Source organism: Olea europaea, chromosome 1 (genome assembly GCF_002742605.1).
Source record: "Olea europaea var. sylvestris chromosome 1, O_europaea_v1, whole genome shotgun sequence".
Lineage (NCBI taxonomy): Eukaryota > Viridiplantae > Streptophyta > Magnoliopsida > Lamiales > Oleaceae > Olea > Olea europaea.
The window spans coordinates 28,458,498-28,478,281 of record NC_036237.1 but is presented as its reverse complement, the minus strand read 5'-3'; the positions used below and the strand labels follow the sequence as shown (position 1 = coordinate 28,478,281).

The following is a 19,784-nucleotide window of genomic DNA, read 5'->3' as shown; positions in this document are numbered from 1 at the left end:
TGTGCGGATAGGATCCCTGGAGGGACGACAAAGCGCACCATAACTTTGCCTCCACAGGACAACTGCCTTTCAACATAAATGTTGTCTTCTAACTACCGCGAGTATTCGAACTTGCGATGCTCCGTATAGAATCCCCTTGCTTTACTACTACGCCATGCCCCTGGGGGCAGATTCGACTGCAAGTTGATCTGTTAGTAGTTACCTCTCTTTTTCGTCAACTTCAATTAATGATAAGATAACCCCGACGCAGAGTGGTCATTGGTTAGGCGGCTGTATCAATTATTGCACAAGTAGAATACATAAAATATCAGAAAATATTTAAATGATTAAAATTTCAATAGTGGGAAAAATAAATTTTGTTCTCATCCACAATGCATCAATAGTCCAAAGCGTCCATTCATTTACGCTAAAAGTTGCAATTAAGACAATAAATTTATAAAGTAGAAAGTGCAAGCTAATATAAACTATTAAGCAAAATTTCGATAAATATACAATGCACACACCGAAAACTCGTCCATCAACCGAACAAATTTGAGTCTTACTACAAGCACAACAATTTTGACAATATGATTGACAGTCCTTTCACATACAAGAGGTGAGACCCCCAATTAAGATATTCCCGGGGCCCCACGTTTGTGACAGTGCTATACACATATAGCGCTGTACAAAAAGCAATTTCCAACAAATTTAGGATGCTCTCATTCCTAAGATAAGTTGCCATACTGCCATGGATTAAATTCCATAGACTGGACGTCCTTTAAATCAATGGCAATGGCGTCTGATGAATCAATAGCAGTTCGATGGTCAGTGTACTTCCCATTATAACGGAATACTTCCAAATCTCCCCATGGTGTTGGTGTAATTTCATCAGTTATATCAAACCACTTTGGTGTAAACTGATCGCCCTTTTCTTCTCGATTTCTCTTTTCAGCTCTCTGCCTCTCCTCCAAACTAGAAACATAAGAAAACAGTACAGTGTAAAGGCATTAGAATAACAAAAATACCTAAAAGAGATTGTAGTACATCGACTTTCTTGCTTAAAACCACTCATATTGTCTATGATATACCTAAGGGAACCTAGGAAACACTTTTCCACTTATCGACTATTTAAAGACCAACAATTCCAATTAATTACATCATAAACAACCAGTTAATTGTTGCAAAACTTCGAATATTTATCTATTAACTTATTTTGGTAAGCAGGGTTACAAAAACATGAGCAGGTATGCATCATTATAGAAAAAAGTCGAGCAGGCACCAAGATGGCACAAATGGGAAATGACATTATGGAGCTGCGAGTCAGCAGTTGCTCATAGGATCTCTAATGCTTCAATTTCCGAAAATCAATGAGTTGATAACACATTTGACAGGATTGCAAACTTGCCTAGACAATTTAATAGCATTCGTTGAAATGATATGTAGTGTCTGCCAACTGTTCATACTATCTCAATTCTCAAGTGTAGGATCAAGTGTGCATGTGCACACACACAACATGTGCGTGCACAGAGAGAGAGAGAGAGAGAGAGAGAGAGACCTGCTTTTTTCAGCACCAGCTTTGGAGAGTTCACCTTTCTCTAGTGCCAATCTATCAGGACGCAGCCGAGAATCCGATGCTAACAACTTCTTTGGAGCAGTGTCAAAACTATTTATTTTATGTGCAAAGTAAGTATACTGGAATTTGTCATTTTCTGGAGTTTCTGCAAGATGCCAAACCTGCATAATCATTCCGAGTCACTCATGTTTCCATCCAACGCCACTAAACCAGAATTAACAACCATAAAACAAAAATGCTATAAAAAACCTTTACTGTTTAGTATCTTTTGCAAGTAAAAATTCAAAAATAATAAAAATTAGAAAGAAGAAAGTAATAAGCAATCTATAACACTGTTCAATTTGCCTTGGGCAAAATCCATGAAACGCATAAAGATAAAGCAAAGAAATATGATATTGATAAAAGCTTAAGATCATAAGGAAACAGAACCCAGAATAGTGCTATTAGAAGACTCAACAGGAGTGTAATCGGAAAAAAACCCGACCCCCCAGAATAATGTTTGAGTGCTACTAAAATTTCGGGCCACAAAGTTTCCCCCCATTAAGGTCCAATAAATAAAGCTATACAGAAAGAAATCATTGAGAGAGCATACAAGAAAGATATCATTTAGCATTCTCCAAACCCCAATTCAATGATCTAAATTTTTAAATCACTGCAAATATATGAGTCGTGATTCTATATCATGACAGAATAGTTAATCCATCAACATACAGGAAATAGTTTGGTATAGCGTAAAAAAGGTGAAAGATGTGTCATGATTCCATAGTGAGAAATAGTTTGGTATAGCGTAAAAAAGGTGAAAGATGTGTCATGATTCCATAGTGAGACGGAATAATTAATGCAACATACACATGATATAGTTTCGCATTACAATAAAAAGCATATCAGAAGGTTTACAAAATAAAACCTCTTTCAGTTCTGTGCCAGCGAGAGGTTCCCCTTCCAAATCACACAGTTGATAGCTCATTGACTCATTCCATTTTCCAGTCATCAATATTTTGGGTTCCTCTTGAGCATTATAGACATATCCATCTACCTCATATCTATTAGCTCTGCAATCAAAAGGATATATTAGACATCAAAAGCAGCTGGGAGGGGCATTGCCTCTGTGTGATGAAAATAAAGATCTCCTTAGTATTGCAATTTGCATCATTAGAGGTTAAAATTAAGTAGCAGGAACCAAAACCTCAACAGTCAAATTGAAACTATTTGGTCTCTTAATACTCTGATAGAAGAAACTACCACCGTGTATCTCCAATGCTAAGTTCTGCAATACCTTTTCAAAATGAGTACAAAGCGAAAGCAAAGAAAGATCAATTAAGGATTTTTTAACCAACCAAGCTTACATGAAAAGAAAGTGGCAATTATTTCATACAATCATAGCGATTTCAATATATAGAAGTACAGCTAAGGTTGAGAAAATGAAAGATGAAATGAGAACCAACATACCCAAACCAACCGCAAGGTTGAAAATAGAGAACAACTTTATCTCCAGTAGTTAAATTTGTCAGGACCATTTCTCCTGGTGAATCCACCCAAGTTCGTCCAAAAATCAAATTATTAACCTTAGTAAGAGGTGGAACCAAATCCAGGACAACACCATCGCTTTTAAGAGTCACGCGAGTCCTGTGTCAAGAATGCATAACTAGACTGTAATTCTGTTTATAAAAAGTAATAGACAAATAAGCAAGATCACAATATTGAAAAAAGTTGAATCAATTAAGACGGTACATTTGAATTGGAATGGCTTAAAGCCACTAATCAGCTCAGAAAACATGGTATGAGAAAAGTAATAGTCAAGATCAACCAAAAAAACCTTCACACCAAAATATACCTTCCAACAGGATAGATGTCAAGAGAGTTCCCTAAGAATTTCGTTTTCAACTTAGAAGTCACATCATAAGTAAAATGCTCATTTTCAGCATGTCCGGCACTCATAGGAGGATGATGGCTCACCTGCAAAATGCATCAAACCTATAAAATCTTTGGAAGTGAAGTCCTTTATAGATAAAATTTTCTGTGAGTCCTCAAGAGAAGTTCAATCTTCTGCTCCCATATTACTTGGTTTTAGTTCAGGTAAAAGAATTCTTGATATGTATCAGGATACAGAACAAGGGATAAAATAAGTAGGGTAAAGCAAAGCAGAAAACCAAATTCCAATAAGCAATTGATTCACCTGTTCCACAACTAATGTAATCCCACCATGGTTAAACATTTCATAAGTCTCTCCAAGAATTGGATTGAAAGGCTTCCAGGTACGTTGGAATGCATGGTAAACAGATATTGCCCATGATGCTATATCAAAAAATAAAAATAAAAACTCCCTTAGTGCATCATATCACTTCCCTCAAAATTTTATATTATCAAAAAGATCTCGTGTTTAATTAATTCAGGAAATACTTACATGCATACACCAACCGCAAGTATGGGTCCTCGCATTCATCTGCTTGATCTAAAAGGTGAGAATATTCCATTAACTGCCATGAAGATTGCATAATTAACATTATTAGAGGTATGGTGTAAACAGCCTAACATTATACTAGCAGAAACAGTATGCAAAGAAGATATCACAAACCTCCGCCACTTTTTGAACCATTGTCATTGGCTCAAATATGAGAACAGGAAGTGTCACCATGGATGTAACATCAGAACCAATATATTTTTGCATTATCTTCCAGTAGCTGTCTCGATCCTTTGAAAAACAAATAGATTCTCGTTTTACATATTTATATGCAACAATCAACTTAAGTTAATTTAAAACATAAAAGGGTGATCAACCATGCATAGAACAAGTGAACTCAAACAATATGAAGCTAATATAATGTTATTGTGCAATAAACTTGCATTCCAGCCAGAAGGGAAGGCGTGGCATTGAAAGAGTACAGCGAGGACAAGAAAGAATGTTTTCAACATGACATTCTCTTTTCCTTTCTGTTCCCTCCTCACCTAACAAGTGCTTCCTGTCTATACAAATTTATATTATTTCATTGCAACATAACTGGTCTATTCCCAGATATCTAGGTGTTTTTCCTGCTTTATCCAAATATTTCACAGGGACACTCCATCATTTTATATACTGAATACTTTTAGGGATATTATTGTCCAGTAAATGTGTCATTCCCGAACTTGTTAATAAAAAATCAATCTGCATTTTCTAGTACCATTGAATCGACAATTACTGGCCAAGGACCAAGAAAACGTGCACCAATTGATGATTTATCACTTTTGTACTTCATGTATAACAAACTAGACAAACTAAAACTTCAACCAAATTTTTCAGAGAGGCATTTTTTATCAACATTCAGAAAACTTCACCACCACAAAATGTGAATCTCATTATAAAAATATATTAGGCCCCGTTTGGGAGAGGTTTTGAAAATCGTTAGGAGAAAAGTGGGGCCACATATGAGAGAAGAAGTCAAAATTTATCGCTGGAATAGTGAAATAACGATAAAAAAATCAATTTTTTTGGGTGAAAAATCACTCCCAAACACCCTCGTAATCTTTTTCAATTTATCTAAGAAATCAAAGGTTCTGAGCTGTCTTACCTTTTCAATAAGTTCTATAACTGAATTTCTATCATAAACACTTCCTTTTCTATCAGTATATGTATGGCATTATTTTGAAGAAAATACATTGCCAAAAAAAAAGAGGCACATGATAGCACTATAATATACCTCCTGCTTCCATCTTCCTCTCTGGGCTTCCTCTACAGCATCTTCTTTACCTCCTTCTGGATTTATAACTTCAACACCTTCGTAACCAAGCAATCTAGAGGTAGGGAAGCAAAGTATATATATTTGTTAAAAAAGTTGACACGTGACATCACTATATATACAAGAGGACAAAACAATGTCACTGATTATCTATATTGAAGTGAACTCAATAATAGCTGTCTTAGAAATTTATTAGATAGAATGGAAATTTAACCAAAACCAAGCATTTAATAGGCAAAAAATAATTTCCCGTCAACATACAGTAAGAGTTAAGTACAGAGGAGAACATAATTAGATGACACAATAAAGTAAGCGATCATTGATAATAATAAAAAAAAAAAAAAAAAAAAAAAAAGGAAAATGGCATAAAATAAGGCCGTTTAAAAGGAATATCCTGAAAAGGCAAATACAAAGTCATATATTTTAAATACCATATAAAATAGGAAATTACTTTTAGAAACCCAAACCAAATGTTTTGTGCTCAACCACTCATTTAAAGATAAAGTTAGTTACTCAATAAAATGCTGGGAAACCAGGTCATTTCTTGGAAGCCTGCTATTACTATAAACAAACTTGTATTTATTATATTTGAGAAATTATCCATTGATGAGTTTTAGGAAAAACATCAACCCGTTTTCTCATCCCTCTTAGCTAAATTATATATAAAGGTGCTCAGGCCTAAAGAAAAATGAAGTGGTAGAACAAACGCCTATTGCGTGTATGACATAAATTTGAGAAAGAGTAACATTTTGCTTTGTCTCGTGTTGTTAGATTTCAGATATTTCTTTTTGAACTCTACTTTGTGCAACACTTTCTCCTGTTGGACTTGAGACTTAATGCACATTTTAACCGACAATCCAATTCAAAAATTATGATATTAATAGATCAATCTTTTGTTATGTTCAACACTTCAACTGTTTGTCAAGGGGGAGAAGTGAAAACCTCCAACTCCGACACTAGAAGGAAAAGTTTTAGACGGGGGTATAGTTGTACAGGAGTAAATGTAATTCACCCTAAATACATATAAAAAGGATAAAAATTCATTCTCTCATAAGAAGTTTATATAAAGTGGCATAACACTGTTCTGATGAACAGTCTAGCTAAGAGTGCCACCAATGATTCCTCCTAATCCCTATACTCTACAATCTTCATAGAATTTCGCTCAATCTTACAATCATGATGTAACACATCCAGGATTGCAGATGAACCAAGCCATTCATGAATAGCTCATATGGATTGTATAGAACTTCTTTTATTAATATTTTTTCCTCAAAATAGTAAAGGAAAATACGGAGACTGAGCATTATTTTATATTAAGTCTTATTTTAGAAGTCATTACCTCTTGGTAATATGATTATTTTAGTTGCTAATATCATGGATAATTGTATCCATGAGCCCCAATTTGCTTATTTAAGAACATGAGGTTTGAGTTTATATTTACTCACTAGTCACTACAAAGACCAGGATAGTGCTAGACATGAACATGCATTCTTTGTATTATCAGTAAATCCAAGCAGAGCTTGAAAGTCCTTCCTGAACAGTGGTGGAGGGAGGTGATCACTGGCCCCCACTGAAGTTTGAGAATTTTTTTTATATGACTTTTTTTTTTTAAATATTATTTTGTGCTTGGTAATATGATTATTTTAGTTGCTAATATCATGGATAATTGTATCCATGAGCCCCAATTTGCTTATTTAAGAACATGAGGTTTGAGTTTATATTTACTCACTAGTCACTACAAAGACCAGGATAGTGCTAGACATGAACATGCATTCTTTGTATTATCAGTAAATCCAAGCAGAGCTTGAAAGTCCTTCCTGAACAGTGGTGGAGGGAGGTGATCACTGGCCCCCACTGAAGTTTGAGAATTTTTTTTATATGACTTTTTTTTTTTAAATATTATATTGTGCTTGAAAAATAATGTAGTTTAATTAGGATTCCTCATAATCCGAGTCCTCGTCCCACCACTTTTCCTGAATAAAGCAGATCACGACAACCATAAACTTGTCTCAGCTTGATTTATTTACAGGACTGCATAGAAAAAAGAAAAAATATAACTGAGTTTCAACAGTATGGAGGCAGTCCTACAGTGTTATCCACGATGCTGTTTCCAACAGTTCTTTACCTTAAAGCAAAAACATCACATTCTAGACTTTTGTTAGACCTGCATTAAGCATTCTAAGAATGGAACAATTATTATGCACAAAATGCACACAGCAATATATCACATACTATATCACCCATCCTTGTGTGAGAAAATCATCTTTTCCTAAGTTAAATTCACAAAAACCATTTCAACATACTACATGTAGCAGCACCCATCAACTGCAAAACAATCTGAAAACGATGCAGCTAAATCTCAATTCAACATATAGTACTATATCTGAGTCAAAACTTTTAATGTTACCAAAATCCATTTGACTCAACCACTCTTTGGCAATAACACATTTTCCCCCAAACTCGTTTTCAACCATACAATTTATAGACCCACGTCTTTTATCAATTTTTTGAACACACATTTCATTAACTTTTATCAAAATCTACTAAAAAATCTGATTTTTTACCAGACCAATGGCGGCTAAGTATTATTGCAGATAACACCCAAATGCATTTTACTTGGACTTTCCTAATCAATCTGACAACTAATATCCTATAAAACCTAATTTTGCTTACAAATAGTTATAACTTATACCCACTGACAGATCTATGCATGGCGTTGCTGAACATTGACGTCATGGTTGAGAAGAAACCTCCATCGCTTTGGTTCTTCTCCGGACTCCCCATCTTCTCTGCTATAAATGAAATGCTTTAATCTAATTGGAGAAAAAAATATTAACAACGAATTATCAACTCAAGAATAGGAATCAGGAGCATGAAAATATTCCAGTTAACCCTAGAATTTGATCGATGAATCGATGCTAGAGCTATTTCTTGTGTGTGTGTGTGTGTGTGTGTGTGTGTGTGAGTGTGAGAGAGAGAGAGAGAGAGAGAGAGACTGATTTTGAAGTCGGAAGTGATGATTTATCAAAATACCTTTTTTCTTTTCTTTTTTTTCTTTTTAATCGATCATTTTTCATTAAAATAATATTATACGTAAATAAAATAAATTTATTTTTTATCCACATATTCTTCATTAATCTATTATTTCAAAATTCATTTTCCATAAAAAAGTATCAAACACTCTTAATTTGAGTTAAAGTCAATAATTAATATTATCATGTATTTTATGAAATTCATAACTTTTTCACTACATATTTTATTAATTTACAATATATTAAAAGTGGGGATTGAGAAGAAACTTTTGATTATCAATCTTACCATTATATATTTAACTTTAAATCCAATATATCCTCATGTCTTTATTTTTCCATTTTAGCCTTATATTTTTATATTTATGGTCAATAGTACCCTTAAAATTAAATTTATTTCAACTAAATTCAATTATTATTAAAATTAAAATTATTTATCTTTTAAATTAAGTCAAATAATTTTCATTAAAAACTGTTATTACTAATTATTAGTATACGATAAATAAAAACTTATATAAAAACAAAATAAAAATTATAACAATACCACATACATAATTAACATAAAATGGCATAGACTATTAAATCAATTAATATTAATATATAAGATTTATAAAAACAATAAAATTATGTATACACTTAAATTTTTTAAAACCTAATATTATAGATTAAGCCCCCGTTTGACCCCCATTTTCTAGAAATGAGAAAAATGGAATAATATTTTTTTGAAAAATGAGTAGTTGAAAAAGAATGAAAAATTTTCGATTTAAGTGTAATATTATTTTATGATAGATTGTGTGGTTGAAAATAAAAGAGAAAAAAATAAAATGTAATGTAATGAAATTTAATAGAGGCCAAACGGGGGCTAAAAGACATTCCTAAAAGATTTCATTGAAAATAAAAACATAACCGTTAAAAAAAAAAAAAAAATCTGGTTTACCTAAATATTTTGATATCTTAAAATTTTGTAGGCATTTCAAAAGTTTTATTTTGTTATATATAAATATTATTAAAAATAATAACATCATTAAACACTAAAGATTTTAAATTTGACTTAATAACTTTGTTTAAATTATAATTTCTTTTGTCGTTATTATACTATTTGCAAAGCATTTTTAGAAAACTAGCTTTTCATTTTAAGTTCTTACCAATTATTTTTATAATTTTTTATTATTATCTCCTTTTGACTTTTATAGGATTATTGGAAATGAGATGCATGTCTCCAATGATACATACACGAGTCAAATTGAAATGAATCAAATATGTTCACTTGAATTTAGGCAAACTAAAGCAAGAGACTAAATGTATCACTACTTTCGACAAATTAAATAAGGTATAACTTTTTATATTTTATGATTTTGAATATATTTAATGAATATAAATTATACATCGATTTTTGTGTTTTAATATTCACATGTACATATACTTACTTTTTAAATTTAATTTGACATATTTATATTCAAACAAATCAGATAAGAACTTTGTTACATTAAAGTAAATATTTTATAATGTATTTGAAGTTGTAATTCAAAATAAAGCAGCATGGATAAAAGTTCAACTTTATGCCATTTATTTGTATAAGCGATATAATTTAGTTATTTTTTGACATGTTACTTATTGTCAGTTTAATTCAATATTTGATTATTTTAGTTTTTCATCCTTCACGTATGTTCTTTTTAGTAATTTCGTTTCATATTTTATTTTAATTTTTATCTTTTGTCAGAATTTAAATACAAATCAATTTTATGCGCATCTCGTTAACTCAAATAAATGTTGAAGGATATTTATTCAAATTTAAGATAGAACAATTTTCAATGCATCTATACTTGTAATTATCATTTAAAAAGTTTAAGGACAAGCAATGCTTACTATTAAAATACCATATTTATTCAAATTTAAGAGAGAACAAATTTTAATACATCTACACTTGTAATTATCATTTATAAAGTTTAAGGACAAGCAATGCTTACTATTAGAATATCCATTTCTGAACATGTATTATTTTATGGACAATTATATCTCACACTTTTTTTGTGGAGTTTCAATGTAGACTACAAAAGTCTTGATAAATTATTAAAAATAGAAAATAAAAAGAAGAAAAAGTTGTAGGATATTGACAAAAAATATTGTGTACAAAGTGTGGGAATTTTGTGTGTGAAATTGATTTTGACCAATTCTTAATTATTTAAGTGGAAGTTGTTATTTGGTGAATAGAAAATTAAACCAAATTTAAATAACTTAAATACGTGAATTATTGGGAAATTATGTAGAATATTATGGAATATTCTAAAAATTATTTGGTTGAAAAATGCATCTTTCTATATGAAAGATTGTGACTTCTGGAATTATCATTTTCCAAAAGATATGTCTCTTCAAATGTAGATACTAATTCCAATAGTCGTGTCTCTCTCATAGGTTGTGTCTTTTGAGACAAATTTTTTCAATATCTATACATCGACCCCATGTGTTTGTTTTCATTAATTCACTTCATTTTTGCATTTTCATACTAATGCACATTCAATTAAAAAGTTCTGCATTTATTTGGAGTCGAGTTTCATATAAAAAGGGGTTCAAAACATAAGTAAGTTCATTGATCTGCGTAATTTGGAGCACTTCTATTGCGAAACATGGTGTTGTATCTTGGAAGATGAGTGTCGGGAGACCATCAGCACCAGTGCGGAGAATCATTGTCTTAAGAACAAAAAGTCAAACTCTTGCGTCGACCAAATTCATATTCATGCATTTCTTGTTCCTACTTTACATATTTGATTCTGGTAAGTCAAAATTCTAAACTATTTTATGCACATAAAATGTATGTTATTTGAATATAATTTATGCAATTCTAACTTTTTCCAACACAAAATTTTTTTTATTCAAATGAAATATTGCATTTCAATTTATTAAACCTTTCACATTATATACATAATCTCGTAAAACGTGTTATTCATATACATATTTTTTAACAATTTTAATTTTTCCTTTAATAATATTAATTACATCAATTACTTTCAAAAACATCAGTAGTACTTAAAAATATTAGGCATGTCATTTGTCCGATACATAAAACTTGCAACGCACGTGCTTACTACTAGTTTTTATTAAAATATGCTAAAAAAAATAATTTTAATTTCCCCCAAACATTAACAAAATTAAATAAGAAGGCTTCCGTGCAAAATCTTAGTCCACCTTTGGACAGATTTTTCAAATTTCATTTTTTTAAATTTATTTTTAACCACGTATTCTCTTGAATAATTTTTGTACACGCATCCATAATTTTAGGAAAAAAGTGCACCAACGATCCCTAATCTTTTTTTTTTTTTTTTGCAAACTTTATCATAACCTTCAACTTATACCAACAAAGGTTCTTAACTTTTGAAAAATTAGCACTGGGTCCATTTGACCGTTAGTTGACTAACAAAATAGACTTTGACTAATTTTAACCAAATTGAAATAGGTAAAATGCTTACTTTGCTATTTTATACATAAAATAATTTTAAAAACCGTAAATAAAGTAAAACAAAATAAAATAAAACAAAAAAAAAGAGAAAAGAAATAAAACCATCAACATTACCAACTGCCGGCACAGCCTCTCATCGTTGGCGCCAACTCCCAAACTATCGGCCCCACACATCATCGAAAACCCCTTCATTCCCCTCTACACATCCTTTCCAACCACCAACCCTAAATCTACCATATGTCGTTGAAATGACCACAAAACCCCCAACTAGAGAACTCAAAAACTGTCGACAACTCCTCCTCCGACCACATCCACCATCGCGAACTATCATCGGTCGACTCCCACAATCCAGGTGTCCAATCTGATGATGGTATTTCAACAAAAAGGGGACAATCAATCGATACAACTTCTGAGATTTTGAATCCAAATCTCGCATTGCTGCAATTTCCCCATTTACAAACTCACTTGGGGGAATCCAATTCTCGTTAGCTAAGTAGCCACTAATCCAATTCCGGGAAATACATGAAATTGACCCAAATAAGATAGGTCATTTTCCAAAATGGCCCTTGACTTTTCCAGACATCTGGAACTACCTAAAATACCCTTAAACAAATATTAAGAACAACATATTTCATAATGAAAATCTTCTATCTAAGTCCTTAAAAAATTAAAAAGTAATTTTTCTAAAAATTTGAAAAAATTATTAATGAATAATTATAAAATGAAAAAACCCAAATATAAGAGCGGACCATATAATATAAAAAAGGTTGTTAAAAGTAAAAAAGAAATTAAGTTTGAAAAAGAAATTGATAAGATAGGATATCAAGAATAATTATATGTATCACAAGAAATATTAAAGTGTTTCAAAGAAAACTTATTAGAAAATTTTGTTAAAGGAATTGTAAGATCAATAATCATAAAAGATATACAAGGTATCATAGATAAATTAGAAAAAAGGAAGAAAAATATCTTAAAATACGATATACCTTGTAGAACAGAAATAGATATGATAATAGATATTGATATTATAAATTCTCAGACATTACTAGATTTTGAAGAATTACTTAATAATTTATGAGAAGACCAATAAAAAATAGATTACCACAAGTATATAAAAAATTAGTTTTTAACGTTACCTTAAGAATTTATATACGCTTAATAACAAATAAATTAACTAAAACAAAAATAAAAGAATTTTTAGAATATTAGAATAATAGATTTTTAGATTTGTGATTATTAGATTATTAGATTTTTGTTCGCTCATAGTAGCATCATCCCGTTGGTATCAGAGCTTGAGAGATCATAAGAAAATATATAAAAATAAATTACCTAAAAAATATTGAAAATAAATAAAATTAATCATTGAAAAGATAAAGAAAGACTCAAAAGTTTATGATTTTAGAAATTATTGAAACTTATAAAAATAGATTAAGGTATCAGGTAAAATATAGTTCTAATATAAAAGGTTATATAGAAGAAGATAATATAATTTGAACATATAGTAAAGACATAAAAGAAGTATTAGAAATTATTAGAGTAATTAAAAATCTACCTTTAGAACTAAAAGAAAAAATAATTAAAAAGATATTATTTGAAGAATATAAGCATATATATATATATATATATATATATAGTGAAATAAATTTCATTGTAATATGCAAAAAGAATATTTTATTATGGAAATCATAAAAATAAATAATTATTATCAATGTATTGAAGAAAAAAGATGTTATATATTTTTCAACGCTATCCCTAATAAATTAAAAATAATAACATTATATGTAACTAGGAATTTACCTAGAGAAATAAATGAACAAATATTACATAAATTAATTGTAGGATTTATCAAAGATAGACGTACATATGAAATAATTATCGAAGTATTTGAAAATGAATTACACCATAGAGAAATATTTGAATCATCATAAAAATATAATGGAAGAAACTAAAAATATTTTAGAAAGAAAGTTAAGAAGAATAAGATTAATAAATAATAAAATTTTAAATAAATTATTAATACCTGGAGATATAACAAAAACTCAAGAAAAACAAATATTAAAATTAAAACAAGAAAAGTATAAAGAAAAAGTAAGGTATTATGAAAAATTGAAAGAACTAACAAATATTGAAGTTATAAAATAAAAATATGATAAAATGATAAGAGATTATAAAAATGCTGAGTATATAGCATTTTATTATTGTCAATCAAAAAATCGATAAAAGAAAATGTCAATTAGAGAACATATGGAAGAATTAAAACATCTAATAAGAACATTAATACATGATGTACAAGAGATAAAGAATGAAATAAAAGATGCAAGAAATGATATAAATATATTGAAACTTGAAATTAGAAAATTAAAAGAAAATGAAGAAAAGAATAATATAATAGATAACAAATTTATAGAAAAAGAAATAACCAGAATAGGGAAAAAACATATTGAAAGAGAAAATATAATAATAGAAACAGGAAGCATGGATGATGAGTTTAGAAAAAATATATTACCTAAAATATTAGAAGAAGAGGAATCTAGAGAAAAAATGTTAAGTAAACAAAAAATTAAAGAAAATCAAGACAAATAAAATGCTTGAAGAATTAAATCTACTTATAGATAATTCTGATCATTTAAGCTTAAAAAGTATAGATGATGAATACAAAATCTTAATAAATACTGGAGGAGGACCTAATTTCGTAGGAACCTCTAAAGAAAAATCAATAGATCCAGATGAAAGTTATGCTCCAATGTATAATAAACCATATAGACAATTTTATGATAAAATAAGAGATAAACAACCGTCTAAAGGAAATAAATATGATAATGGATTTGAATTAAATAATAATTATGATAAACCTGTTAACCATGGAAGAACAAAATTAAACTTAGATTGCAAAATAGACACTAAGAAAGCCTTAATAATATGGGCAGACTCAATGATATTATTCTTTTTATATAATAAAGATGATACATGAGAAAATATTGAAAGAAGAATAGATTTTTTAATTGCATCTTTTGAAGGAAATGTTAGAAATTGGTGGGAAGGAATTAGTAGTGATACAAAATTATTAATAAAAAGAAATGTACAAACAAAAATAATAAAGTCGGATAAACTAGGAATAGAAAGATTAGTAGAATATATTGCAGATGAATTTTTAGGAGAAAATTGGTTAAGAAATTATGAAAAAGAAACAATACGAGAAAAAGATAATGCAAGAGTTAAGTTAATTAATATAACAATTTGCGATATGTGTAAAATTAAAGAATATACTTGTAAATTCAAGGATTACTATTATACTTAATTTTATAGTAATGAGAATCAAGAAGTATATCAAGATATGTATTACAATAAATTACCAGGTTCATGGGGAATATCTTTTAAAATAGAATTTGAAAAATATATTTAAAAAAATATAGGAATACTCAGAACATTAGGATCAAGAATAAAATTCTTGTTTGAAAGACTTGCATATATATGTCAATAAAGACAATTATTGAAAAAATCAGGAAAATTAACTAGAATATGTTGTGAAGATATGGAAAAACCTACAAGATGGGGATGTAATTCAGAAAAAAGAAATAAAAGAAAGTATAAAAACAGAAAGTTTAAAAAATACAGAAACTTTAAAAAAAACATAAAACCTGGAAGGAGATATTATAAAAGGAAAAATAATATACAGAAAAATAAACCTTATAAGAAAGATAAAAAACAATGTAAGTGTTGAAATTGTGGAGAAATAGGCCATATAAGTCCTGATTGCACAAAGAAAAAAGTAAGAATATTACAAAAGGATTATTTTGAAATAGAAAGTGAATTAAGTGAAATATCTGATATTGAACATTATAATAATCAAGAAATATTTATAAGTGAGGCAGATTCAGAGGATTATGGATCAGAATTTGAATAGATAAAATGAAGGAATAGAAAATAATAACATAGAAATCCAAGAATATGAGAGGATAAAAGGTTATGGATTAAAAGTAACTTTTGATAATAATAAATTTAAGAAAATACAAAAGTTATCTTTAGATTTGAAAATAGGAAAATGGAAAATTCTAGATAGAATATGGAGAAGAGAAAGAATGGTAATAAATGAATACCATAAGATTGAAAAAACTATAGATGTTAGGACTACTCAAGGAACATATAAGATAAACCTTTTAACAAAAAGTACAGTATCAAAATTATTATAAAAAATAAGTAAAAACATAGTGAAAAGATCTAATATGTTTATTTAGCAGGAATACAGATAATGTTTAAATCCTTATTTAGGGAATGAATAGATTTACCATTAACTGTAAATTTACATGATGGAAGAATTATAAATCTTGAAGATGGTCATTTAAGAACTATAGAAGGAAATTTAGCATAACAAAAATTAATATTTACTTGTTATCCAAAATATTGTGTCTCATTGAAAGATAAAAACTTTAACGAAGTCATAGAATTACATTTCAAATTACATAGAAATGATATAATGGAACCAGGAGATCAAATTATGACTATGGAATATAGGGCATTATATACATTTACTAATTCTAATTATGGGAATATTTATTCTAATAATCCATACATAGAAATTCATAAAGAATGCAAGGATATTAATAGAATAATGGAATCAAAAAAACAAATAAATCTTATTCTAGAAGAATATGAATTTAATATAACTAAAAATAAGCCTGAAATAACAGAGTTAAGAGAAGAAGAAGATTATAAAATAACATTTTACAATGGAAGGTTGATAAAGAAATCAAAAAATCTTAAACTACCTGATAAAAAAGAATATTTGGGAGAAACTAGTGGTATAAAAGAAATAAAATCTCATGGAAATATTGAAAATATGAAAATAGAAGGAAAATATTTCAACGGTAGAAGGTATATAAAAGGACCAAATATATTGATAGATACAGAAGTTAGTGAATGTCATATGACTGCAACTAAAAATGAAGGATTAATGACTTACAAGATAGAACCATATGAATACAGAAATTTTGATGGACAACTATATATTACAGAATTAAAGGTAAAGATACCAATAAAAATAGGTGGGATTGATATCTTAGTACCATGTTATTTGGATGAAAGCACGGAATATTGAACCTCATATATTACTAGGAATGAGTTTTTTAAATGGATTAGAAGATTGTAGTATAAAAAGAGAAAGGTTATATATAACTAATAAAGGACAAATTACATTACGTAAAATAGGAAGGGGATGAATAATCAAATAAGTTTTTCATTAGCAGTATATATATAAGTTACTATAGTAGAAACAAACATAACAACTTGTGCCTTAATTGATATAGGAAGTGATATAACAATTTTTAAAAATTTCTTAATAAAATCAAGGAATAAAAATAATAAAATAAAAATAACTGGAATAACTGGAGAAAACACTCAAATAATTGATAGTGCTGAAAAAGTTAATATAATACTTGGTAGTAAACAAGTTATAATAAATAAATTATATAATTATAATAAATTAGAATGTGATATATTATTAGGAAATGATTTTATCCAACAATTTCAATACTATAAACAAAATAATTACATGATAATGTTACAAACACCTTGTATACATCTATTAAAAATACCAAGAGAATTTAGACCCTACAGAGTTCAACCAACCCAGCGTGATGATAAGTGGGAAAAACGACCAATAGTACAAGATGAACTAAAAAATAAAAAATTATCATATAAAAAGATTCTAAATACAGAAATAGAGATAAGTATGGAAAAAATCATAGAACAATTAGAAAAAATTTATGGAGAAAATCAATTATTATTTTGGAAACCATATCATCCTAAAGCTAAAATAGAATTAACAGAAAATATTATAATAAGAGTTAGACCAATGATGTATACTTTACAGGATACGCTAGAATTTAAAATTCAAATAAAAGAACTATTATAACAAAAGTTAATTAGACCCAATAATGGATCTCATAGTAGCCCAACTTTTATGGTGATGAAACATTCTGAGCAGATTAGAGGAAAAGTTAGAATGATAATAAACTATAAGGAATTAAATAAATATATTAAATTTGATGGTTACTTTTTACCAAATAAAGAAGTTATAATAAACCTTGTAAAAGGAAAACAATATTATTCCAAATTTGATTGTAAATCAGGATTTTGGCAAATAAAAATGGAAGAAGATAGTATATGATATACAACTTTTAGTACACCTTAAGGAAAATATGAATGGTTAGTTATATCATTTGGTTTAAAAAATGCACAACAAATATTTCGAAGGAAAATGGATAATATATTCAAAAAGTTTAGTGATTTTCATATTGTTTATATAGATGATATACTAATATGCTTTAATAATAAAAAAGAACATATGAATCATTTATTACAATTCATAAATGAATGCAAAAATGAAGGAATTGTACTTTCTAAAAAGAAATCTATAATCGAGAAACAAGAAATAGATTTTCTGGGATTATCAATAGATATAAAAGGAATAAAATTACAGATTCATATATCTAAAAAGATAGAGCTCTTCAGATGAATTAAAATCCAAAGAACAAATACAAAATTTTTTAGGATGTCTAAACTATGCTGAAAGATTTATTGAAAATCTCTCAAAAAGAGACATAAGATACAAATTCTACTTAGGAAAACAAATAATAAAGGTTGAAATAAAGAACATACTGAAATTGTTAAATTATTAAAAGAAGAATGTAAAAATTTACCAAAATTAAGATTACCAGATGAAAAAGATAATTTAATTGTTAATATTGATACCTCGGATAAATATTGGCAGCTATATTAAAAACAGATTTAAATGAAATATGCAGATATTCAAGTGGAACTTTTAACCAAACAAAAATAAATTATACTACTCATGAAAAAGAATTGTTAGCAATTATTAGAGGAATAAAAAAATTTCATTATTCCTTTTATCTAAAAAATTTATTGTTGAAACTGATAATTCTCAGATTGCAGGACTTATTAGAAATAAGTTACCTATGGAACCTCAATATAAAAGATTACACAGATGGCAAGCATATTTATCATTCTATAATTTTGATATTGTTCATATTAAAGGAATAAATAATTATCTTGCAGATTTTCTAAGCAGAAATATCGAATTCGGAGATGAATAATATCAAAAATTCATTAATAGACGTCAAAAGACGAATGGAATTCCTCATGGAGGAATCAGAAGATATGAAAATTGGAATTGAACAATTAGAGCAAATGGCAGAATTTATCTAACAAAATGTCAAATTGCTGGTGAAAATCTCTAATTCTCATTCCAAATATACCAAAGAATTGAATGATAGAATTGATGATAATACTTCACAATTCGAGTTATTAAATACCAAACATGAAATACCAATAGATACAATCTAAAAAATACAAACAGATACACAGTCAGGAAGCAGCAGTGGACCGAGCAATATCAAACGAGACATAGCAAGTCCCCGGAAGGTAACTATAAAAAATGGTGATAAACATACAAGAGTTATCAGGATCAAAACTAATAAAGATGATGATACCCCTTTATCATCAAAAGAAAAAGAATATAGATCATTTGCCAAAATTGTTTATGAATTGGAAGAAAATGAATCATATTTTATTGCAACAGGAGATCATGTTTATCCCAGATTAATAATTACCAAAGATGCAGACCCTTTCATGGTCAAAATGGCAGCAGATTATGGATTTCTAGATTTGATCTATCCGGGAAAAGATTTAAAAGAAATTAAAAAATTTGATGATATATTTAGGGCAGAAGCTTCAAAATTTGCCCAAGAGAGATCGATTTATATAAAATTTTATTCAATAAGTCCCGAGGTTGATGGAAAGATATACTATCTTGCTGAACATATTATCACAATTGGATATGTTGGCCGAGATTTTCAGATTGAAGTTGGCCGAAATAATAAACCATTGCCTAAAATCAATAAATCATGGATAAAATCCCTAAGAGTTTTGGGGATGAAAGTTATTTACAACATTGCAAAGAACTTATATGATAAAAAATTCAGATACTTGTGTCAATATGAAGGATGGACACTCCT

The 19,784-nt window shown here is 28.7% G+C and overlaps 1 protein-coding gene across 1 annotated transcript; it reads right to left on the bottom strand.

Moving 5' to 3' along the window:
• Window positions 1-400: 400 nt before the first annotated feature.
• LOC111399904 (oxysterol-binding protein-related protein 3C) lies at window positions 401-8,248 on the bottom strand. The gene is made up of 10 exons (XM_023027392.1): window positions 7,961-8,248; window positions 5,230-5,323; window positions 4,128-4,244; window positions 3,957-4,029; window positions 3,729-3,847; window positions 3,387-3,508; window positions 3,002-3,178; window positions 2,460-2,604; window positions 1,535-1,713; window positions 401-951 (listed from the first exon to the last, which is right to left on the bottom strand). Exons 1-10 carry the CDS (start codon window positions 8,050-8,052, stop codon window positions 705-707), a joined length of 1,365 nt encoding a protein of 454 aa, XP_022883160.1. The 5' UTR covers window positions 8,053-8,248; the 3' UTR covers window positions 401-704.
• Between the last annotated feature and the right edge of the window lie 11,536 nt (window positions 8,249-19,784).

What these genes read in the sequence shown, in the direction of transcription:
- LOC111399904 (XM_023027392.1), bottom strand. Translation starts at nt 8,052, where the DNA reads ATGGGGAGTCCGGAGAAGAACCAAAGCGATGGAGGTTTCTTCTCAACC. An exon ending in TGGTTCAAAAAGTGGCGGAG is followed by an intron (nt 4,030 to 4,127) that starts GTTTGTGATATC and finishes TCTTCATGGCAG; the next exon opens with TTAATGGAATATTCTCACCT. An exon ending in GCTGGTGCTGAAAAAAGCAG is followed by an intron (nt 952 to 1,534) that starts GTCTCTCTCTCT and finishes TTATGTTTCTAG; the next exon opens with TTTGGAGGAGAGGCAGAGAG.